This window comes from Falco rusticolus, chromosome 11 (genome assembly GCF_015220075.1).
Source record: "Falco rusticolus isolate bFalRus1 chromosome 11, bFalRus1.pri, whole genome shotgun sequence".
Taxonomy (NCBI): domain Eukaryota; kingdom Metazoa; phylum Chordata; class Aves; order Falconiformes; family Falconidae; genus Falco; species Falco rusticolus.
The window spans coordinates 29,197,067-29,222,259 of record NC_051197.1 but is presented as its reverse complement, the minus strand read 5'-3'; the positions used below and the strand labels follow the sequence as shown (position 1 = coordinate 29,222,259).

The 25,193-nt window shown below is 38.0% G+C and overlaps 1 protein-coding gene across 7 annotated transcripts in view; it reads left to right on the top strand.

Annotated features, from left to right (window-relative positions):
* Positions 1-25,193, top strand: part of RALGPS2 (Ral GEF with PH domain and SH3 binding motif 2) — a 134,239-nt gene that overhangs the window by 44,220 nt on the left and 64,826 nt on the right. For all 7 annotated transcript variants that reach the window (XM_037403568.1, XM_037403569.1, XM_037403571.1 and 4 more), the window contains 4 exons: positions 5,909-5,992; positions 14,739-14,828; positions 18,333-18,425; positions 24,713-24,839. In XM_037403568.1, coding sequence (XP_037259465.1) covers positions 5,909-5,992; positions 14,739-14,828; positions 18,333-18,425; positions 24,713-24,839 — 394 coding nt within the window. The remainder of the gene's footprint in view (positions 1-5,908; positions 5,993-14,738; positions 14,829-18,332; positions 18,426-24,712; positions 24,840-25,193) is intronic.

The following is a 25,193-nucleotide window of genomic DNA, read 5'->3' as shown; positions in this document are numbered from 1 at the left end:
TTTTCCCAAATAAGCATTCTGAAAGATCTATTCAAAGATGCATAATTTTTAAAATAACTGGAGATGGATTTTTACCATCTTTAAGGGTTTGTGAGCAATATTCTTTAAATATCATAGTTTTTCTTAGCTGTCTGTTGTGTTGCATTTTCTTCATTATGCTAAAATCTTTTCTTAAAGTATTGTAGGTATGTTTTTTTTTTAAAAAAAAAAACCTTCAGAATTTCATCTTGGTTACCTTAACAAAAACCAGAGCTGAACCACTTTTTAAAGCAATATATAGTAATTTTTCTTTTAGCGTCAAAATCAATGAACATACTTATAGCACACACTTACACGCTTCTACAGCTTTTTGCCTCTATCTGTAGCAAATAAATATAATTCTTTCTGTCTATATTCAAATTGCCTACAGATATCATGGGTTCATGTGTGTGCCACGGTTCCTGCACATCACCCATTACAACTTTGTGGTTTATGCTTTTAGGAAGAAATGTGTAGCCCACCTAACTCAGGATTAAGGTAGAGTGGATCACTTTACGTTTAGGGTGAGCTGGAGGCATGGACTTGAACAGTTAGCATGTCACAGTATATAGTGACATGATCCTCTGCCTGAGCTTTAAGCAGACTGTATCGCTTCAAGTGATACTGGAAACCACCTTTCCTAATTATGAGAAATGCCTGCAAGTTACTTAGGAGAAAAGAAAATAGAAGGAATTGCTGTTTCTTTGTTAATTAAATAATTAGTGGGCTGCAGTATAAGAAATTAAGGTGATAAAGAACACGCTTCTGCTGCGTAAACGTCTGTATGAATGCAGTGAATTTGCATTTTCATTTTTGGGAAACAAAAGAAGATAGGAGTTTCCCAAGTCAATCACATGATTTCCCTCTATTCGCTGTGAATGACAAACGGTATGTTGGTTTTTGGTTTCTTTCTGTTGCAGTGGTGGTGGCTTTCTAGAGAGCAGTGACTGTAAAGTAAAAAGGTAGTCACAGACTTGCTCAGTTGTGCTGCTGGTAGCTATGTTAGCATTAACTAAATGCCAGATGTCCCCTTGCAGAACACATTAGCTCGCTTTTATTGGAAAATCTTATTACTTATTTTTCATATTTTAATACATCCCCCAAAATTACTTATCCATATGTACTCACATTGAAAATCTTTACTGGGCTATTGTTTTTAAATCCTTTATCCCCTTTGCTTAACTAGTCTAGGCCACGAAAAAAAGACAACGTTTGCTTATTGAATATGCGTCTCTGCTTGTTGTGAACTGTATAATGGTTCCGCTGTTAATCCTTGCTTTTTCTCTCCTCCTATTTTTGAAACTTTCACTTTGATCCATCTATAAAGTTTTTAATGAGAAGCACAGTCTCTCTGCCATGTGGTACAGGTTATAATTTGTGTCGCTGTACTAGTTTGTAAGAAAACCAAAATTTTACAGATTCAAAAAGGAATGAAAACCAAAACGAGTTACAGAGGAAGTTCAGCTTTTGTATTCTTGATCCTGAATCTTTCAGTCTTTCCCTCATTTTAAAGAAATTACATGTAACAAGATGTTGGTAGTTGTGGTGGGGTGGCTTCTGTGCTCGAGTTGACTGGCAGACAAAGGAAATAATCCTTGTGAATACCTCAGGTTTGAAACTTGTGGTGGAAAAAGTGCAATTCTAGAGGAAGATCAAAGAAACATGCCTGAAGTCAAGTAATGGAATAGATAGCACAGTCTCTTTAGCGAAAATATGAGTATTTTTATAGAAGAATGGTTTCTGAATTCCAATTCAGCAAATTAGCATGCTTTACTGCAGGAGTGTGTGCAGAGTCAGGTCCATGCTCTTTAGGACTGTATTACTTCTCCCAGACCAAATGCAGTGAAGGCAAAAACCTTGGTGGTTTCTCCTGTTAGTGGCACCTGAGGACAGCGGGGTGAGCAGTGTCAAGGGCAGTGAATTTAGGCAAGCAGGTTCTAGTGAGGGATAAGAGGGTTCTGAACAACAGAGTTTCTTCTGAGCAGAGTGGTCAGGTAACAATACCGAGAAACTGTGCACAGGCAGCAATGGGAAAGTACTTTTAGTTTATAGCCACAAGAAAAGAAAGCTGGCTGTACAGGGGAGAGGGGTCTTGCAAATGAGATGGAGGAGCATTTCCTAAAGGGAGGGCAAGAAGGGCTTTGTGAACTCTCAGAAGTGTATGCCTCTCCTGTGTCTGTCCCTAAACAGCAGTGTAGATGTTGGCTTAAGCTGTTGAAGAAGCTGAACTGATAGCCCAGGTCCTGAGGGCCTCTGTAACGGTGCCCCAGCACCTCAATAAGAGGATTCTGATGTGTACCTTTCAGGTCAGGAGCAGAATCTTTTGCCTTGCAGTATCTAGTGCTGTGTGCTTTCACTCAAGAACGTCGATAGGGCCAAAGGATTCCCAAATTTGTTACCACTAGCAGTTATCGGGACTGCTTTGTCTGTTCTGCTTCTGTGCTGAGCTTCAGGCGTGTGTAGGAGAGAATGTGCCTTTGGCTCTGTCATTTTATCGGGACCCCATATACTCTGCAACCATCTCAATCCCATACCTGTCTTCTCTCAGCTGCACCTGTGTCTTTTCAAATTATCTTAAGCCTAAGTCTGTTACAATGTGGTTTTTCTACCTGTCTCCAGTTGACAGTCTGCCTCCTTTCTACCTCCTGTAGTCAGAGTTCATAATATTCCCCTCCTCTGCACACACACCCGCGCACACCCACCCACCCACCCCACTCTAGGAGTCCAAATCCACCTGTAACTCTCACATCTCGTATACCTCATCCCTGTGCCTTTGTGTCCTATGGTACCCTTCACAAATGACTATTTCAGCTTGTGGTCTTACTACAGAGTTGAAAGCTTTTGGGGGAGGCAGGGAAAGGACCGTTAGAAGACTGGTTGAAGCAAGTGCTCCATGCAGGTGGAGCTGGGAGCTGCTGTGCCTGTGAAGTGTTTGTGTAGACCAGCAGCATGTGTAGAAGTGTTGAGGAATCTCTGGTTTGGAGCAAAATGTGGTGACCCTGTTATACCCTTTGAGTGCAAGATCACAGAACATTGCCTTTCTAAAAGATTTCATCTGTTTAGCTTTAATGGTGAGGAAAGATGCTAAAAAACCTGCAGTAATGTTGAAGAATATTTTTTGTCTGGTTTTTTTCTTTTTAACTTGGAAAACTTATAATTTCAGTCAGCCCTGGTGGGTTATTCTGTATTCTTGACTGAACTAGCGTTTCAGAGTTTTAGACAGTATGTGATATGGTCAATAATGTCCAATTAAGTCTTTACCTTTTCTTGTGAGACTGCGTGAAAACACCTTTCCTTCCAAGTTAAGGATGATAAGGTTGTATCTTTGTACAACCTTATAGCCAGCCTCAGGCCCAGGAATCCAGTAACAATCTTACGTAGCCAAAAGAATCTGCTAGGAATGTTTTCTGGGAGCTGTTTCTGCTGTTTAGATTTCAGTGTGTAGTGAGAAGTTTATTCCCTGGCAGTCATTGTTTTCTCTTTCCGGTGCGACAGTGAAAATCTCAACAAGGTTTTTCTGGAGCAGAGGCTTCAGTTGTCTAAGTCTTCTGTCAAAGCAGGGAGACCTCCTCTTTGAAATAATAATGATAAATGTATATAATACACATATATATGTGGTCTGTGGTCCGAGAGTCAGGTCTTGCATCTGTGCCCAATAGATACTAGACCTCTAATTTGGAGTGTGTAAATATAAATTTGACCTTAACATTAATACTGTTATTTACATATTGTCTAAAGATTCTTGGTAATGTTTTCTCTTGAAAATTATATCATTTCTGTTGCTAATCCCATCAGTGCCACAAACCTCAGTGGTAGCAGGCTGCTAGCTAGGTCAGGCCTGCTTCTGGTGTCTGTACCATGTAAGCCCTTAGATGTACAGTGCCAGGGCAATGAGTCACTTCTGCCTGGAATCATCATTGTTTTCTTAGTTGGTGATGAGAATTTAAATAGTACAAGGACAGGTTCTGGATGATTAAGAAATTATCATGCTTTCCCTAAACCTGAGACAGCAACTGATTTTTGTCTGCTGTTAAGGAAGTGCAATCATCGGATGCCAATAAGGATGAATCGCCTTATATTCTCCCAGGTGCAGAGCTGTGATTGTTACTCCAATAGGAACTGCAGCATTAGCAGATGCTGAGGGATAGAGGATGTGACCAAGAGTCTCTCGGATGGCTTCCTTCTTCAGCAGCCCGCTCTCCTTTGCGGCAGGAGCAGCTAAGGGCTGGGTGGTTGTCTGTGCACAGCCGTTGCAGTGCAGGTATAAGGAGATGGGCATGTACATTCCTGTACCAAACATGCCGGTGCTTTCCAGGATGGTTTTTGGTGGCAGAACTTCCTAGTGAAATTTGAAGGAATGGCCCTAAATACAAAGCTGGAGACTCCATATTCTTCCCAGTGCCTCTGGACAGGAGCATCTCAGTCTTCTCTAACAAATACCAGCATGTCCAACAAATGGAAGAATTTGTGTTCTCTCTTAACTGGCATGAGACTCCTTAATAGTTTTGGGACGTTGGTTAAAAAGATGTTAAGAAGTTTCTGATTTAAAAAAAAAAAAATCAAACTTTTTTTTTAAACAAAAAAACCCTCCAAAACCCCCACAACCAAAACCAACCAAACAAACAAAAAAAAAAACCCCAACCCAAACTTTAAAGCCTACAATATCCAGACAGAAAATTCTTCTTAACTGTCTTAAATGGCACAATTATTGGTTATACGTTGTTGAATCATCTTACCTATGTTCTGTGGTAGCTGGATGTATAGTGTAAAAGTTTAAACAGAGTAGTTTTTAATGTGATAATAAAACTGAGAGTGCTTCAGAGTGGGAGATGTGGAAAGAAAGCATGAATAAATGAAAATGAAAGGCTGTACTTTGCTATTATGCCACTTCAATTATTAAACTGTCTTGATTATTTTTCTTGGTAGCACTGTGGAATAGGTGTGTGCTATATGCTCTATGTATTTACATCTGTATGCTGTTGTATACGAATAGAAGAGCTTATTTTGGTGTGTTTAGTTTGTTTTTCATTAAAACTGCTTTATTGGAATCAAGTGGTAGTAGATAACAGGGAAGATTGATATAGTTGCCCATCTGCTAAGTTTTATGGACAAGTAAGAGGCATTGTAGCTTTGTAGATAAAGTAATGCTTTTTCAGCCTTTATGAGTAATTTGTTAAGTTGTTGAGACCTGTAGTTTTTAGGGTGACTTAAGTACATGAATTATGTGGTTTATTTTTTAACTTTTAAGCAGGCCTCCTGGCTCCCTTCTACTCCAGAAAATTATTTAAATGCTGGGTGTTGTTCAACTTAAAATAAAATGGGCTCCTTTGGAAGGGAAGATGGGAAATAGGGGTTTTTTTTTATTGTTGCTGCACAGAATGACAATTTTGGTAGTTCTTTAATGCAACATGCCAAACTAAAATAATGGGACATGTCTTAGATTGAGTTAGTAAAGGTGTATCTTCTCAATAGACTTTTAAGTATCTTCAGGAAACAATTAAAGCCAAAAGAAGATGCCTTTTCCCTAGCTCAGATGCACATTTAAAGCAGGATTTTCCATGGTAACAAAGTGGATCTCTAATTATTTAACTGGTTTCTAATAAGAGCTGAATTAAAAAGAAAGTCCCTAAGTCAACAAAGGATGATTGTGAAAATCTAATAATTCGCAACAATTCAGAAATGACACTTGTGAAATCTCAATTTACAGAAGAAACCTGAAAAGTGTAACTATATTTATTACTTCAATGTATTATTACCCTGTTAGCTATTTTGAAACTTGTAGGATTTGTCTCTCTATATGCTTTTGGCTCTGAACATGTGTTATGTGCTAATTAAAAAAAAAAAAAAAAAAGAAAAGAAAAAAAAAGGATTTTCATCCTTGTTCTCGCAGGAGCTGGCAAGCTGTGGCTGGAATAAAAAAGAGAAATACAGTTCTGCACCAAATGCTGTCGCTTTCACCAGAAGATTCAATCACGTGAGTTATTTTTTTTCCAGTGTTGTTACGCGTGCATGTTTAAAAAGTCTGCGGAATTGTGTGTTCTGGCACATCACTTTTATTACTGATCACAGCTGTTTACCTGAAAACTTAAAGTATCTGCTGTAAGGAGTTTCTTATCCTCAAGACATACAGAAAGATCAGAACAGTACTGAAGAAATAGCTGTGTTTTAAATAGCAGTCACTGATGAATATTAAGTGCAATATTGCCTAATTAATATTAGGGGCAATATTAAGTGTTTGGCTTTCTTATTTCCCCATAAATGCTGGCTGTCCTTTACATAAATACAGAATCATAATTGCAGATTAAAGCCTTACCATACAGGATTTTTGGAGTAGTAATTTGATGTAATTTCTTTCTGTGTTAGTTGTGTGTCTTTTGTTCCATGTAGATCTTTTTGTACCTAGAAATATAAGCCTTTTGTCAGTATGGTTACCTTTTTAAGGTGATTCTGGGCAAACTTTAAAAATTCCAAACAATTTTACTGTACAAAACTTGTTCTTTAACTCTTTATCTGACATAACTTTTCAGGTAGTGTATTTGAGATTCATGGCTTTCTCATTTAAAAATTTCACTGTGTAAAATCAACTTCTAAAATATGATCAGAATTTTAGCTTTCTCAGCAGTTAAAGCTGTAGGAGTCCACCTGTGTAGTTAAGGAACCAAGTCTCAGAAGTGTAATGTTTTTTTAATGTAATGCCATATTTTGTATTTCAGATGAAGTAATTTTGTTAGTCATCTTTCCTCTTGTAAATGTTTAATAATGTCTCAAACTTACACGCTCTATTCCAGACCTATCTTCTGTACCCAGTCTGAGATCTACAGATATCTTTGTTAATCATCTAAAACTAAGACCAAAACTCTATCATGTGGGGTTTTTTTCTATCAGTTGTTTACTGTCTCACTTTTCATTATTGCTCATGTTCAGGATATGACCAAATTGTATTACTTCTCATCAACAACACTTAAAATATTTCTTAACCTTCTAATGACTGAAATGCTTGTCTGGGCATGGTTTTTGGACACTTGCCTGATTCTTCTCTTAACTGAAGAGACAATGTTAACACCACAAACATCTTGTAGTTGTACCATCTATTGAAATCTGGGGGGTTTGAGTGGAATTTTGCTGTTTTGGGTGGTGGTGGTGTGTTGGTTAGGGTTTTTTTGTTTGGTTTTGTGTTTTTTTTTGTTTAGGTTGCATTTAGTTGACATTTTCCTGACACAGTTTTTGAAGTTGCTCCTTTATTGAACCATATATCCAGCCTCAGGCTAGTGTAAAAATTAATACTTTTTACATTAATCTCACTGATATGCCAGTGATTCCAATATCTGCTGTCTTGCTTATTCATGTAATTTCTTCAAAGATTTTATTTTCCTGAATATTCTGAAATGTTTTTGTAGTAAGGGCTATGTTAAACAGTCTACCTCATCAAGGATCTCACTTCTCATTTGTTGTATAATGTACTAAAGAACTGCAGAAACTGGCTAAACAGAAAGTCAGCTTGGGACATATTAAGGAACTGGTAAAGCATGCTTTTAGAAGCAAGAAGGAAGGAGAGGAAAGAAACCTTATCATGGGAATGAGCAATCAGCTGTCTGCAAACTGACCATTTGTCATTACAGAGTCACTGTTTAAAAATATTAAACCTGTGAAATAAGTTAAGGACGGAGGGAAGGCAGGTTTGCCTTGTATCACAGGGTAGAACCAGGAGGAGATACCTGTGCTTTAAAAGTAGCTGTTAAAGTTCTTACATGTTGCTAAAATGCTAACTCTATTGTTAAATAGTATTTTGACAAATTCTAAATACAGTGTTTTTAGTTTAATATATAGGAATTCCATCATACCATCCTATTAGTTTATTATTGTAAACTTCTCTTAAGTCTCCCCTTCTTATTCGTCCTAATGACTTTCTGGTTTTGTGGCCATTTTAGATTTTAATTTTTTTAAAGGATGTTTCTGTATTTTACTCTGTGGAACTTTTATCAAATCTCTTTACTGGATTATTAGATTGATGGGGGGTGGTGGTTTTTTTTTTTGTTCAGTCTTAGTTTTTATAAAAATCCATACAAAGCTGGCTATGTGCATACAACAAAGGCAATAAGAATAAGATGCTAGAAATATCTGCCTTTTTAGTAATACATTCTTCATAATAGCTAATCTTGTTTCCCTGGAAAGCATCGCTAGTTGCTAAAGGGAACCTTAGATACCTTGAAGTGCATGTTGGATAGTTGTTAATAGTCACTGGCTATTTTATCTGTCTTAATTTTCTTTTTCTACTATGCTTCATTTGTTTCAAGGAACAGTTATTTTTGATTGAAAGACTGGTCAATCTGAAAGAAATTATAAAACTGGGTGGCTCTTAAAGGTCTGTAGTTGAGCTTGTTCAGTATGTTTCAATGGACTTAAAAGACCTACCTCACTGTTTACATTTTTTCTGCATGGTAAAGGAGAACCTTGTATAAAATGCAGCACTCTGGCTTCGAGGAGTAGTCTGTAGAATTTCTTGTACTGTTTCTCTTCCCGCTCTCTTCCCTTTGACTTTTCATCTGAAAGCCTCACTAGAAATGATGCAGTCAGAAAGAGGGTCTAAGACTCTCCCTTTCTGTAGCTTATTTTTGGGGAACACCACAAGAGCAATAAACATAAATCCAGGTTATATTAACTTAAAGCTTGGTGCCATGACAGGTGATCTGTGGTCCTCTGTGGGTGTCATTGTATAGGCATTCCATATAGTGGTATATACACAAATATAGCTGCAAATTTTCTTGTCGTAAGGTTTAGGTTTATAGTTGTCTCACTCCACTTCTGTGCTTTCTTACACCCATAAAAGTCGGATGTGCCCCTCTAAGTGACACGTTCCTTCACTGAGAATATCTTTGCTAATAATTTCTTAAGAGCCTTCTTAATATCTTGAAAATTTTGTTTTCTATCTTCTTTTAAGCTCCAGCAAAGACCTATCCTGACAGGATCTGTCCCTGGCTTTCATTTCCTTACAGGGTTTCAGATGTGTTGGCTGCTACAGAAGAGTCCCTTACTTAGGTGCCTGTTATTGATGCTTGTAATGTCTAAATGAAATACATTGCCAGTAATCTGAATTGTCCTTGGGACACCCATGAAACAAGAACGGGTGAAATCTAGAAGCATCTTTGCGTGAGTGAGTTTTTGTGGAGTCACTAGTATAATTGAGACAAGCCACTTGGAGGCTCTGTTCCATTGATTATCTCCCAAGAAATGAAAAAAGGTCTTTTTTTTTAATAGGCAGCCCATAAGTACTTGAAGCCGTTGCAATTCACCATTAAATTTCCAGGAACAAGACAAGTAGCTTTTCTTTCTCACGCTTTCAGCACCATGACATTCGGATGTTGCAATACTTAGGCTGTCTCTTGGACTGTATTTAAAGCCAGATTTGAAGGCGTTTCTGGATGGTCTTTCCTATTTCTTTTTTTCTCATTTGTTTCTGCTCTCTTTAAGGTGTTACTTGAAAAACTTCGATACAGGAGTCATAGTAGCCTGCAGGAGAAACTCTGCCTTGAAGGGTTGAGGAGTAGGTAACAAAGAGGAAACAAGTCCAGCTATTTAGTGTCTTCTCAGATGCTGGGTTAGTTTGCCTCTAACCGATTTTCTGAGAAATTGCTCCATGCAGCTTTAGTGGCAAAAGGACGTACCATTTGCAAAAAGCTCTTCCAAGAACTTTGCATCAGCCTTTATTCTGGCACCAGGAAAGTCACCATTCTTACTGTAATACAGGAGGACTGGAGAGGGAAGGGAAAAAGGGCAAGTACTGTTTCAGTCACAGGTTCCTATTCGAGTTAGTACCTCAACTTGTGACTTAGTGAGACAGTGCTTTAGATACTTTTTGATGTGGTGTGGGCCTACAGTTCCAGATGCATCATTGCAGAGGACTCATTCATTCCAATAGTGATGTCATATTTCGATTCACCATCCTTTTGGGAGTGGTAAAGTCCCAGAACTCCTATGGGATATAGACAGTGGCAGCTGGGAATAAGAAAGCATGGTGGAGTAAGCAATTTTCATCTTCCTTGTCTGGTTTGCCTTGGCATTCAGTTCTCACCCCAGGTGCTTGCTCAGTTCTGTTGGGCACCTGCCCCACTGAGCTGGGGGTTTCTAATGTTTAGACCTAAAGTAAGTAATCAGGAAAATTATTTTGACTTTTGGCTTTATCAGGCATGAATACATTTAATCAAACTGTTGTTAACCTTTGAAATTTCACTGGGTTTAAATTATGCATCTGTCTCTTTCCTTTTCCCCTCAATTTTCCAAAAGAAAATGATGAGCAGCTTTCACTTTGTGAGTAAAGAGAATATTAAATCACTAACAGCTGCTTCACAGCAAATTGATTTGCTGATAACGTTTTGGAAACAGAAATGATTATATGTAGTTGATTGCAGTCCACTGAGAATGAAGTAGTGTATTTCCAGCATTAGTTATGTGATAATTATTTGGTGGTGCCTGTAAAAACGGAGTGAGTTCAGGGAAGAGAAATCAATTGAATCATTCCATGCCAGAACTCTTATTCTTGAAGAATACGTTGCTATGTGGTACTGTATAGATCTACCTGTCTGCTATTAAGTATTGTTTTTAAATATGTGATTTCTTTACATAATTTTTTTTTTAAACCTCTGATCTCTGCCTTTTTCAGCTTTCTTCTGAAAGTTAGTTCTATACTTGCAATGTTACTGTTGTTACTGGTAAATCTGTCAGTGCAGAATTGTCAAGTTTGCCTCCTTACTAAATCATTGCGCTCTATCTTTTGAAAATAAGCGTTTATCATAAATTTCAAATAAACAAGAGGCCTGTGTTTTTTGAAGATTGCTGTTAGGAATTGATATGAAAACATTTTGTAGTTTATGTGAAGGTAACTTGCTATCCTGGTTATAAGATTTAAAAAGCTCTTTCTTGAGGTTTTCATTTAAATGGGAGTGGAACTGTTCTGCCACAGAGCTTGAAATACTAGAGAAACTTGTCGACTAGTTTCAACACATTTGGAACAATTTTAAAGCACAAAATCCCACTTGAAAAAAGAAAATTTTATATTCTACTAACTGTGAAACTGGGGTTTTTTTTTGTTTTTTAAACCAAATGCAAACATTACATGGGAGAATTTTGTCTTGAATGTCGTAGTGTTGCTCAGTTGCAGTGAAGTGTGATAGTGAAGTTTTACTAGGGTTATCAGAAACTAAAAAATGGGGTGGAGAATCATTGAATCATAGTCAGCTGGGTTGGAAAAGACCTTTTAAGACCATCAAGTCCAACCGTTAACCCAGGGCCACCAAGCCCACCACTAAGCCATGTCCCTGAGCACCACATCTGCACGTTTTTGAAGTGCTCCCAGGGATGGTGATTCCACCACCTCCCTGCTGCTGCAATGCTTGAAGAAGGGAAGAGGTTAGTGTGCTTCCTTTGGAAACTGAACAAAACAAAGACAGGGATTCTACCTTAGCTGTAACGATACAAGGTCAACGCTGTCTGTTTTACATTACATGCTTTTTGTGTAGCATATCAGAATGTTTTTAACAGATATTTGGAAAAACAATCCAGAAACTCTTTTAAAGAGAAATGCTCAAATTTGCCTGTCTACTAATTAGCACAGAAAGCATAATTGGTTTTGGAACCAGCAACTCTGAACTTAGAAGCACCTATATAACAAAAATAGTATTTCAGAAAAGGCAAACATGGGATAATTTAAAAAGCTTAAAGTGTGATTCAAGAAAAGATATGTTCAAAAGTTAAGCATGTTTTTTGACCTTAATAGGTAAGAATATAAATACACAAATAGATGTTAAGGGTTAAATGCTGTCTTGGACTGGTATCAAAGCCATTGATGCCTAAAGGCTGTGGGGTCATATGATTAATATTGGCAGGAGAGTGTGAGAAGTAGTAACATTTAAATGCAGTGAGAGAGGATTTGAAGCAAAATAACCACAAAATATGTGTGGAACAAATATGTGTGACTTACATGAAGAATGAGTCTGGTTAAAATAAGAAAGTGGCCTATTGAAACAAACGGGTTTATTTAAATTGTTTAATTTTCAATATTTGGAATGCATTAGATTATGGTGCTGTCTAAAGATACCAGTGGATAGATGAGACTGGGCAAAACCCAATGTCAATGCCAGTAAAAACGCATCAAAGAGGAGTGGAGGATGGAGTGGAAATGATTAAATGTGTTTAATTCTTCATCTTCTGCTGACTCTTGTCACAGAAGAAACTGGATGGCCCTCAACTTTGAAGAAAGTTTTGCATTTTGTTCTGGTTTGTTTTTCCTGCAAGAACTTGGAAGTGTTGGAGCTGGGGCTGGTTGGGACTGGGATGGAAACCAGGCCTCCTTGAGTAAACCGGAGTACTTGTGTGGCACAGTGCTTATGACACTGTGATACTAATGAACTTTCATAGAAGTCAGGGCCAATGTAGTAAACTGTTTTTTTTACCCTTCTGAAAATGTTTGAGCATTGCTCTGTATTTTGAGTAAGCATTTCATAGTCTGGCCTGTTGCAAGCAGTCTCCCGTTACATTGATGCTCTGTCAGCTTGAGACTGAAGAGATCTGGGATTTTTAAGGCATAGTGTAGTGTGTTGTCTCAGCCTGATTCCTTACAATACGAAAATCTATGTTACAAACTTAAATTCCCCTGATCTTCCAAGGGAAAGCATCTGCTTAGAAACTCATTCATCAATCAAGGGAAAAGTTGGTTTTCTCAAACTGTAACTACAGCAGAACATCAAACTGAGATTTAACTTTTTTGACAATATTTTGAAGTACCGTGAAATACTTCAGTATTTAGTACTCACTTATTTTGTAGTAATGCTGTTTGCACAGCACTGTTTTTTGTATTTGTCAAAGTAATAGTTTCTCTGCAGGTACTTTGCTTTAAAAAAAAAAACAGAAAAGAAAGAAGAAAGAAAAAAGAAAGGAAAAAGAAAGCTGAGCTTCTTGGCTAATTCTTTGCTGGCTAATACAGCCTTAGACAAACAAACCAAAGGAAAGCAGTTGTTATGCAAGACGTTCATGGGTTTTGAAATGTTTTTTATAATTCTTCCATTTTCTAGTTCTAAAGAGCTGTTGTATTTTGACATCCCAGTTCTCATCAGATCCCTGTAACTTCACTGAAAATGTAATAATTTTGGAGGTGTGGATATTCTTGTGCTATTCTGTATAAAGAGCTCTAATACTGTACAAAGTGAAAGAGGATAAACAGGATATTTCATTTTTTAAATTAAAATTTTAGGCAGGAACCTGGATATGTACACAGTGTTAGTTTACAAGTAGTTTAGCATCACTCTTAAAAATCAAAGCAGCATGACTGGTTGAAAGATGTTTATGTATGTTTATGTTTCTTCATAACACTGTTATTCAGTAGTTTTGTAAATACCTGTCATGCTGTATCTTGCTGATCATTCATTTCTTCCTGAATTCTAGTCAATCCATGAATAAAAGCTACAGTAATTGTTACCATTTGCTGATTTTTTGCTACTGTTTTATTGTATTTATGTATTTTCTATCATTCTTCTTTGTGCTGAAGTGTATGAGGACAGTATGTGTGGGGGGAGCAGAGGAGAGAAAAGATTAGAATTTAGATGTGTTAACAAATAATAATTTTCAAAGTATAATTTTTATGAGGCATTTGTGGAACTATGAAATGCAGCAACCATTCTTCATACCGCTCTGAATATAGCACTGATTTTTATACAGCATTGAAGTTAGTCCTATAAAACTTAACAAATGAGTGTGGTAGCGTGCTGTATATTAAGAGGTAATTGACTTAGCCAGCAATAAGAGTACAAACTATAAACTTCAGGTTGTAGCAGAGACATCCTACTTTATGTTCCAGTTCTGTTCGGGTGATAGCGCTTTATCTTTTTTTTTTTTTTTAATGTGGTGTTGAGAATTTGAAAATATCGGTGAACTGTAGTTGAAGCTGTTCAAAGCTGCGCTATTCAACTCTCAGATGAGTTGAAGATATGGAAAAGCAAACACAAAGGATATAACTCAGTTTTAGTGTTTATATTCCTTCATTTTGTACACGCTCTTAATAAAATTTCTTCATGATTGTATTTTCTCGAGAGAACACTGTTTGAAGTTTGAGAGTTTGGCCATTTGCTTTGTGTCTGAGATCTCGCCCTCAGTCTTTTAGCCTGAAAATGAGTCTGTTTGCATAGATTGTAGATAACTGAGGGTTTTTTGACATGTGCTGGTGGCAGAAGGATTTTCCTTATTAGAAAAACAGATCCCAATGGCTCTCTGCACAGCTAACTGATGTGACAGATTTTATAAAGACAAGTTCTAGCCACCCACACACTGAGAAAAGCAGGCATCAGAACATGTGCTTTCCAGCAAAATACTGGAGTGCATGGCTACCAGTTCTGACATTGGGAAGGTGGAGAGAGAGTGACAAGATAAAAGGTTCAGTTCTAAATATAAGTTGGGTTTATTAATTTGATTTAAGCACTTGCTTGACCATGTGATAGTAGAAGGTATCTTGGATAAGAATGAGCAGGCTACCAGAACAAAAACACTTTGAAGAAAGCTTTTTATTAGTATTTGGGTTGCATTGGTTGGGATTTTGTAGTATAAGCATTTGCATCTTCTAGTATGTATTCAACTTAGATGGAATTGAATGCTGTGTGACTTCTAATGTATTACTCATGAAATTAAAAATAAAACGTCAAAGTTCTATTTTTAAAAGGTATTTTTTTTCTTTTTAGGTAAGCTTCTGGGTTGTTAGAGAGATTCTACATGCACAAACTTTAAAAATAAGAGCTGAGGTTTTGAGCCACTATATTAAAACTGCAAAGGTAAGAATTTGGATTTTGGGGTGGGTGGGTTGTGGGATTCACAGTGATGAAAGTTCTTATACTTAAGTTGGTCAGTTCAAAAATACACATGGGTAAATATTTATCTGATACCTGATTTAGCTGTGGTTGTATCTGTTTACATGAATAGCTGTTTGGCTTCTGCATGTAACAAAGTTGTCAGAAATAGTGACAGACCAAAATCCTGAAATGGAAGCCTTTGTTTAAAAAAAAAAAAAAGCTTAACTAAGGAAATGCAAAGATGCCTTAGTTTAAATGTTATTTATTAGATAATGTAGTTTACCGGATGTGTTTTCTAATGTTGGTTAAACCAAAAAAACCCGCTGTGCGTAGAATCTGTTCAAACGGCATCAGTCAGAACAGGCATTGTTTGTTTGCTTTTACTGTTGAAAGGAAAGGGTCTGTTATCTCTTATTCCAATTGTGACATCAATAATATCAACTTAATAAATACTGTTCCAAAAATATACCTGACTTCAGAAAAGAGTTTAGAGCTCTCATCCTGTGATATCTTTTTTAAAGCCTTAGGGTTGTTGACATTTGTCAGTCAAGATTTGCTGACCCTTTTCTTACGTGTAGATGAACCAGAGTCCTGGCCCTTCAAATACCGTGAAACTTCTTCAATGTGGTGTGAAGAGAGGGATGTTTTTCAAGTTTTTGCTGTCAGATGGCAGCTGGCTATTACTACCCCTAACTTCTGTGACCACTTCAGGTTACCTGCAAAAAAAAATAATTTTGTCAATTACCTTGGTATTTGCAGATGCATTCTTTGCCCTGATAGGCACATTTCTAATGAAGTAGTGGTTTACTTCTATGGGATTTGACTACTGATTTTGGGCTAAGCAAGCTAGTTCTGTAAAATTCCACAGTTTTTGCTCAATAATCATGCTGTGGTCATAAACTGTTTAAGATCTCTTTTAAATATCCTTTGATATTGATTCTGTGATTCTATGATACCTGGTGAGTTAATGTATCTTCATCTCATGTATTTTTTAAAAATCCGTTCTTCTTTTTTTGTTTGAAATACAAACATACAAAAATATGCCTCATTATCCGTGTTCCTCCACAGAAGGGGGGAGGTTCACCTGTGTGGTCATAGTGCAGGACTGACCCTGGAAGTAAGTGGGGTCAGGTTTGGTTAGTACTTGGATGGAACTTGCCAGCACTGGGTGTTGTAGGCTCTGCCTTGGGCACAGCACTCTGAACGTGCCTGATTTCATCAGTGGACTGCAGACAGTAGTGTCTGCTGAAATGCTTCTGGTTTTGAGACAGTTATGTTGTCTAATAATTAGTTGAGCTTTGCTTACCGTGAGTTATAAAAATCACAATTACAAAAAGCAAGAAACTATAGATGGCGTGTTTCTTATATCTGTTCATTCACTTTCTGTATCTGTTATCTTGGATTTGCTTACGTATGGCTACTAACATGAAGTTACTGCACTGAGTCCCATTTGAAGGATTTTCTGTTTACATCAAAACTATTAAGAAAGCAGCTTGGTGCCAGAGGTCACAGTAATTATCCTTTCTTCAGAGAAGGTTTAAATTCACAGTGAATACAGTGAATTCTTTGTGCTGACAACTCTATTGTATAGCTAGCAGTCCTTTAATGACATCTCATATTATATTGCTTTATGCATGAACTAATTTGATTTAGGGGTTGCATTCCCCTGAAGTTCCCAGACTATCCTGATTGGTTATGACTTCTGTTTCAATGCTGGCAGCAGCTAGGAAAGCCCTTTTTTAATTTTTAATCAGCTACACTATCCTTTGCAACAGGGAACTTCGTTACCTTGTTTGGGGATGTGTGTCTGGGGCAAAAAGGGTTATTGTGTAAGTGGAGGGAGCAACACCAGCAGTACTATTTGGAAGAGTAGTAGGACTATGGTATGAGACAAATAGCCACCTGTACACCTCACCCCACAAAATACTGGCTGTCCTTACACACAGTTACCAAAGAATCCTCCCAAAAGAGGATTAGGAGAGGGAAATGCTCCTTTAGTAGGTGTGGACAGACTCGTGTTTGTCACTAGACATCCTGGAATCATTAGGGATTTGTGCACCCAGACTGAGGTTGCTACTAGGGTGACCTGACAGTAAGCAATCAGCATTAAATGTGACATTTCTGAGTAATACCTATGAGGACTTTGGTCCTCATGTTCTGTAAAATACCGATAGTTTTCTGCCAGTGCGTTAGGTGGAGAGAGGATAATTTGCCCTGCTGCAAAATGATTAGCCAGAAAGCCATCCTTGCAGTGTTGCTTTTAGCCTTCTGAATATAAGGTATCCTCTGATAACCAACATTTATTCAGAATCAAGCTAGTCTAGCTTTTTTTGTCCTGTAATCCCACAAAAGGCCTCCTAATCAAGGGAATTTGGGTAAGCTGAGTTTCCAGGAAGAAAAAAAAAGACTTCCACCATTTCTTGAATAGCAAGGGTTCTTTCTATTATATAATTTCTAGCTGAAATCCTAACCTACCTTGGTGCATTTTCCAAATGGGTTATCCAGTATTTGCAATACTGTGATAGAGTATCCGTTTCTCTTTATCAAAGTCTTTTTGTTGGTGGTAAAACCTCAGTTTGTGCTCACTCCACCAAAAATCCCCAAATGTAGTTCATTCACTCAGATCTCTGGGTGCTCATAGCTATCGGAATAATTGATATTGCAGAAGGGCTTAAGAAACAGCATTTTCTTTTGGACCATTTTTAAGCCTTTGTGATAGTAGTACTTAATTAATTAGCTAAGGCAGATTGGTGGTTTTGGAGAAAGAGGAAAAGGAAAAATGGGGGAAGGGAAATTCCAAGAAATGCACATACACTCAGTGTTTTGTAGAGAGTTTTAAAGAAAATTCTTTTACCCTGGTATTTTCTGTGTTCAGCGTTGATTTCATTGTTCCTTTCCACTGGCTAGTTTTAGTTTGTTGTACCCCCAAAATTGTCTTTCAGTCAGAAAAATACTTCAGGTACATGACTTTTGAAATATACCTGCTTGATTTCATCCTGCAACAATATTTTTTGGGTGCTTTGGTGCAGCCTTGGTAGCTGCTAAATCTGTGGTACCAAATGAATTTACAGTATTAAGTACTGCCACGATTACATCATTCACAACTGGGTTATCCTTTTTGGCATGTTACATTTTAAAATTCTCTTGAATGCTATGAAAGGAATTTGTTGGGTTTGAATGTTAGAAAATTTCTGCAACTCCTGATATACGTCCCAAGATGTATGCCTATATAGATTTTTTTAAAAAAAAATTTAAGGCTTCTGTGGACTATGAAACAGTTAGTATAGTCTAATCCAAAACTGTGCAGATGCAGTAATGAAAAATTAGGAGGCCACATAAAAGTGGTGTGGGTGCACAGCAGTTCACTGTAATGAACTCCAGAACATGCCAGATTTCTTCGTTTTTAGGTTGTTACTTATTCTGTATTCATAATTGACTGCATTTGGACGTTGTTTATTCTTATTGTATATACTTTTTTGTCCTCAGAAACTGTACGAACTGAATAATCTGCATGCTCTTATGGCAGTTGTGTCAGGCCTACAGAGTGCTCCAATTTTCAGGCTGACTAAAACGTGGGCGGTAAGTGAACGGCAGGACAATGGAGGGGTTTGAATGTGTTCTTAGGGAAACGCAACATTCTGTAGCTTGTTTTCAAAGATGCAATAATTATTACAGATACTTTTAATCATCTTGTACTGTATATATAATAGTGCCTCTTAAGTCTATGGTTTCCTGTTGAATTTTTTTTTCATTCTGGCATAGAAATATTTTCCTTTGAAAAACAGTTCCCTGCAGATTCTGCTAAATGCAGAGGCTTCTAATTTGGCCAGAAGCTATTTTGTATTTAGTTACTGGAAAATTATGAATGCCAAAGTGGGTCATACTTTAATAGTTTAGGGGTTGAAACTGTTGGAATTTTTTTTGCTGTGGAGAGCAGATGTCCAGAAACTCTTGATTCAGTTTGCTTAAAGAGATTTGTAGTTTCTCTGACTGACAACTAAATCTGGCAATTTTCCTTAAGAGTTTTCAGAATTGTTCTCATAGTTGGAACAACTGCATTACACAGTATATTTGTAGGTCTGCTTTTGTAGAGTTACAAAATGACGTTCTTTGGAAACATTTTTATTTGACAACTGTCTTTTGACTGTAATTAGTATTATTTTTGTGTAGTTGTGTCCTTGATCAGAAGACATTTTGCTCATTGTTACCTCAGAGCTGAGAAAACACCGTGCTTGATTCAGCCATACATTGTGTAGTTACCCAGCTGTATAAACAGACGAACTGTGATGTTTTCAAGTGTGATAGAAATAATCAGGTGACTGAAATTCTCCTGTGTGAGGGATCCATATAAATAGGTCATTGAAAAGAGCTAAAAATTTTCACTGAAGACATGTCAACACATCCTTGCATGTTACAAAAAGTGTTTGTCTGATAACTGAAGGATAATGCTGTTCAGTTGATAAACATTCCCAAAATTAAATGTAATTCACTCTTGCTGAGATACTCTTCTAGAATTCTGGGTGCATTTTGGAAGGGCACAATGAAGTAATTTCAATTTGGTTTTTCAAAAATACAAATATTATCTCCAAGAAAATCTTAATGAAGTTAACACTTCAAAATGATCTCAAGGAGAACTTCGGTTTCTCTGGTTTTGTCATGTCAATGAATTGATGCCTCAACAGTTTTAGATAACTGTGCCAATTGATTTGTGTGTGTGTATGACTCGAAACAAATGTCAGCTATAACCATATTAGTAACTGGCATGATCATGCCATTCAGAACTGGCAGTCCCCAGTTTCTTTTCGTTCTTGGTCAACCAGAGGTCCTAGTTTGAACTTAGGAGGATTATTCGTGTGCTGTTGACATACGTATCAGTTTTTAAAGTTTGCCTCTCTTCCAGCCTCTGAAATGTCCCGTAGCTTTTCCCACGTTTCTGCAGTTGTTTAATTTCTCATATAATCCCAAGCAAGTTTATGCTTTTCATCATCTTATGTAAGCCTTTGCAAATTCAAGTTGTGGGTAGCTCCTAGCCATGTGCGTTGCAAACTGATTTAGTTGTCTTTTTCTTGGAAGTTTAGCTTATAAATTCTTGGAGTAATTCTAAGCCTTTGGCTTTCTGTATATTAAAAGCAAGAAAAGACTTATGAAGAGGCACACCAAGCCATTATTTGAGTCACCAAGTCATTTAAGTTATGCAGTAACCTGCCAAAACCTTCAGTAAGGAAGGATTTCTTCTCCGTTTCTGAGATAGTGTGTAGCAACCCGCAATCAACTCAACTTAGAAATTCAGGAAAATAGCTGCAAGTATATTCTCTCCCTAACAACAACAACAACAAAAGTCAGCTTATATGGTTGAAATCTAGAGTTGAAAAGAACCATTAAATATTTGCTTGGTAATCTAATGTTCCTAAAAAAGATGAAATTCATGTCTTCTGACGGTATGTCTGAATATGTCTGAAATTTGTCTCGCTTATTGCCTGCACGCCCTCTGAACTCTGGAGAATAATAAATGCTTCTAATGCATGATTTGCCCCGTTCAAAACTTGAAAAGAATTATGAACCTTTCCAAGGAAGTTAATAGAATAGAATGCTCTGCTTCTCTCAATTGAGTGTAAAGGAGGTCTAGAAGACCAGCAAGCACCTGGGCAATATAAGCAAATAATCATTAGACATCTGAAGTTAGGTGAGTGAATCCTGCCCCACTCTGCTAGCATCCCAAAACCTCATCTCTCCTTTCTTGTATTCCAGAAGGGTTGTCTTCAGTGCTGGCACACTATAATTACAAAGTGAAGAGCAGCCTGGAAGCAGAGTCCTTCCCTGCTACTGTAAACAATCATCAGCCTTAGCTTTTATTGTCTCTGCATATGTACATCTCTTTACTGTTCTTTGCATCCTTTGAGCCTAAGAGACAGAGGAAGAAAAATTATTCAGAAAAAGTAGCAGCTCTAAAACTGAAGAAATAACAGCTGGGTCCTTACTTGCCCTCACAGAAACACTTTTAATGTTACTGACTTCTCTGTACTTTTCCATATTAATGCAGGAAGTGGAGGCATGGTATAAATTGTGCATTGAGCACAAGGGGAAGTCAAACAGCATCAACTTGTTTAGACGTTGTTATTCAAAAATCCTGAAATGGTGTATCAGACTTGCACAAGATTGTGCAGATCAGCATGTTTTGAGGAAAATACAATTAATCTCATCAAGTCTGAGTTTATGCCATTAATTATATCTGTTAGTCTTGTCTTACCTTCCAGTCTACGAAACTATAAAAGTCTTCCAGGGACCAAATGGTGGCAGAGTATTTTAGAATATTATTAAAGGGAAGCTAATCTAGTCTGATTAAACTGGAACCATCTTTGAGGAGATAAACTTCAAAAGATAAATGTCGTGTTCTGGTGGTTGGAAAGAAGTCATGCCTGTCTACTGTTTCCTTGTCCTGGAATTGGCAGATGTCTGCAGTTTTAATGAACATTAGATGCTGCTCATCCAAATATTGGAACCAAAGCTAAAGTCAATTAATTGCTGGAAATGTCAGAGATCAGTTTGTCTTGGGGAACAATTGACTTTTGAAAAGTTGCTTTCTTCTGAAAGCCAGTGTTTAGTTTGGTGGTGTGTTAGCTATCCTAATGAAGACTAGATTATAAAAAATATAAGTAAAAAGAATGCTTATTTCAATAGTACATTTACAATAGAGACACTTTTGTCATGTTCACATAGGTTGATCTTTAACTGAAGGAGAAAAGGGAATATGCACAAAATTTTAGCAATATGGCCCTTGTAATTTTTGCATTATTGCATGTCTTATAGGGGGATAATTGTGACTGGGACAGAAGACACTGAGTCTTCTGCCAGAATGCTCAGTGGGAACATCTTACACCCTTCTTTAAATTGTGACTCTGAATTGAAATGAAGCCTTTAAGGTGGTTTTGCAGCAGTAGTTAATCTAGGTTTTTTTTTTAAATAACTTACTTCCCTAATCTTGCAAGGAGAGTGTAGTTGCTGTTAGTTTCACCAGAGGAAGAGGTGTGGGGGAGCAGGAATGGGCAATGAAGACTGTTCGTGACTTTTAACTTTTGTATTCAAAGTGGATATTCCTGTAATATTAAGAGTCAGTAAAATTGCTAGTTGGCAGAGCAATATGTACAACCTGTAATGAAGTCCATAATACCTGCTGTCAGGAAAAATGGATGACATCCTTATTCTTTTCCAGACCTTCAAGTACATGGATATGTGTATATCTGAATTCATTGTTTTTTAAAGTTGTAGTTGAAAGGTATTTATCAGATTCTAATGGTGGTTTTTTGCTCTTTGGAAAATTATTGAGATAGCTCTCAAATCAAGAATAAGAGCATACTTTGCAATTTGGGTTTTTGTGAAGCTGAATTAGTATAAAATTTCTCAGTATATCTGATGGAGAAATGTTAGCTTACGTCATGCTTTAAATCCCAGCCATGGGACAGTATGAAGAGTAGGAAAGGCCTTGACTGTGCGAGCGCTGCTCAGCAGTAACGGAAGCATCTCTGCATCTTTAACAGTTCTCAGCACAAATCCAAAACATAGCCTTGTACTACCTACTAGGAAGATAATTAACCTGCCCATTCTCCACCCCTTATTTCATACCATTTGCGTCATGCTCAGGTCCCACACTATTCAATACATCCTTATTAACCATCACCCACCTTCCCGTCCTTTGATACAATACATAAATATCGTTCCCCTAGTCTTAGTCTCCCCTAGTTTTACAGGGACCATACCTGTAAAATGTCTGTCAAATGTCCACAGAATGTTGGTGTAGTCCATGACTTTGGACATCTGTTATGGTGGTCACTCGGGACAGGAGAGGGTGGTGTGTTGTGTGGAGTTACTGGACACCAAAGCCAGCTCAGGTCAGGTCACTGCTGCACTCGCACTGCTTCTTGTAAGGCTCATCCTCCACTGGTTCACGTGGTTTCTGCTGTAGTAATTTCTGTAACCTGCAATTCAATTCCCAGGTTACAACAATTTAATTTCTATTACATTACAACAATTATTTCCATTACAGTCTCCACCCCAGTCCCTTTTAGACCAGACTATAGTGTTTAACCTTGCAGTGAACTCCTCCCCTTGCTCCAGTGCCAGCTTGAACTTACCCACAGACTGCAGTCCCTTAGGGGGGTGTACCTGCACCAGGTGGAACCTTATGTATGAGCCACAGTCTGTTCAGAAGTAAACCTACTCCAACATGGCCTTACCCATGGCTGCAGTCCCTCCAGGCCTGTACCTGCTCTGTCGTGGGCTTTTCTGTGGCCACATGCTTCGAGGTGCTCCAGCGTGACCTCATGCACAGCCACTGATGCTTCAGGGTGTATCTGCTGCAACACGGACCTATCCCCAGCCACAGATCCTTCAAGGTGTACCTTCTGCAGCATGGACTTATCCTTGGGCCACAATCCCTTCGGAGGTATACGTGCTGCAGCACAGACATAACTACAGACGCAGATGCTTTGGCTTGTCCTGCTGCTGTGTAGACTTGTCCACAGGTCACAGTCCTTCCCCCTGGAGTTCCAGCCCGTCCAGTGCAGCAGCACAGCCTCAGCAGTGATGCCCTGGCCCTCTGCCAGCCCAGGCACATTGCCATTGCTGTTATTAAAATGTTCCCAGGCAGAGCAGAGTAAGATGATAAGTGGTACAGAAAGCAGCAAAAGTGAAAAAACAGCTACTAATGAGCACTGGACTCTAATTTACAATAAGACAAGGAAACCCCACGGCAAGCGCAGGAGCCTGCCAATTAATAGCTACACAGCAATAACAGCTATAAATGGATCTAGCACATTCCAGTCAAATCTGTCATTGTCTCAAACCTTTTGAGCACCATGTTGGGTGCCAAGAAAGGGCTGTTGTGGTTTAAACCCAGCTGGCAACTCGGCACCACACAGCTGCTCGCTCACTCCCCCCACCAGTGGGATGGGGAGAGGACTGGAAGGGTAGAAGTGAGAAAACTTGTGGGTTGAGATAAAGACAGTTTAACAGGTAAAGTGAAAGTCACGTGCACAGGCAAAGCAAACCAGGAATTCATTCACAACTGCCCACGGGCAGGCAGGTTCAGCCATCCCCAGGACAGAAGGGATCCATCACGTGTCATGGTGACTTGGGAAGACAAACACCTTCACTCCGAATGTCCCCCCTTCCTCCTCCTTCCCCCAGGTCTATATGCTGAGCACGATGTCATATGGTATGGAGTATCCATTTGGCAGTGGGGGTCAGCTGTCCCAGCTGTGTCCCATCCCAGCTTCTTGTGCCCCCCACCCCAAGCCTGCTCGCTGGTGGGGTGGTGTGAGAGGCAGAAAAGACCTTGGCTCTGTGTAAGGGCTGCTCAGGTGTGATGAAGACATCCCTGTGTTACAACACTGTTGTCAGCACAAATTCAAAATGTGCCTATACTGGCTGTCGTGAAGAAAGTTAACTCTATCCCAGTTACAACCAGCACACTTACCGATAATCAAGAGTGAACAAATTACTGGTTTGAAATACGTAGATTGGACGGCACCTGAAATTGTGATGTGTGTTAGCTAAATTAGTCTTTTGATAACTTTTATTATTTCAGAAGAATCCTCCAGAAAACTGGAGTTTTACCTGGTGAATTTTTTAAAAGGATCATTTAAATTTACCAGCCAAAATAGCTACTTTTCTTTGTAAACTCTCCAAGTACTTGTTATTAAGGAGTAAATGCTGTAATTTTGAAGCAGTTCTATTTAAAAACCAAACCAATAACAACAATGGGGGTGTGTGTGCGGGTGGAAATCTGTGCTTATAAGGGTAAGAAAGAAATCATAATGATCAAACTTAAGCTCATCTAGTTTTGCCTTTTTTTTTTTCCTCCCTCCTAGTTATTGAGTCGAAAGGATAAAGCCACCTTTGAAAAGCTGGAGTATGTTATGAGTAAAGAAGATAATTACAAAAGGCTTAGAGACTATATCAGCAGCTTGAAAATGACTCCTTGTATTCCCTATTTAGGTAAGTTGAAGTATTTCTAGCATGAAACACTAATGACAAATATACTTCTCCAGTGATTACACAAAGTAAACACCATCTTTTAAGCCTTCATGAAACTATTTCAGTACTTCAGTAATGAATCTGTAACATCTAGTTGATTCTGGATACTCTGTATATAGCAACAAATAACTTCACTAGCTTCAGAAAAAAATGCTTATTAAACCTCACAAACATTTCAGGTTTTACATACAGTATCGGTTTTCTAGGAAATTACTTTCCCATATGTTGTATAGATGCACTGATTGACTTCTGGGGAAGTACTTAAATTGTTATGCCTGCTAGCACTCTCAGAGCTAAATACTTGACTGTTACAGT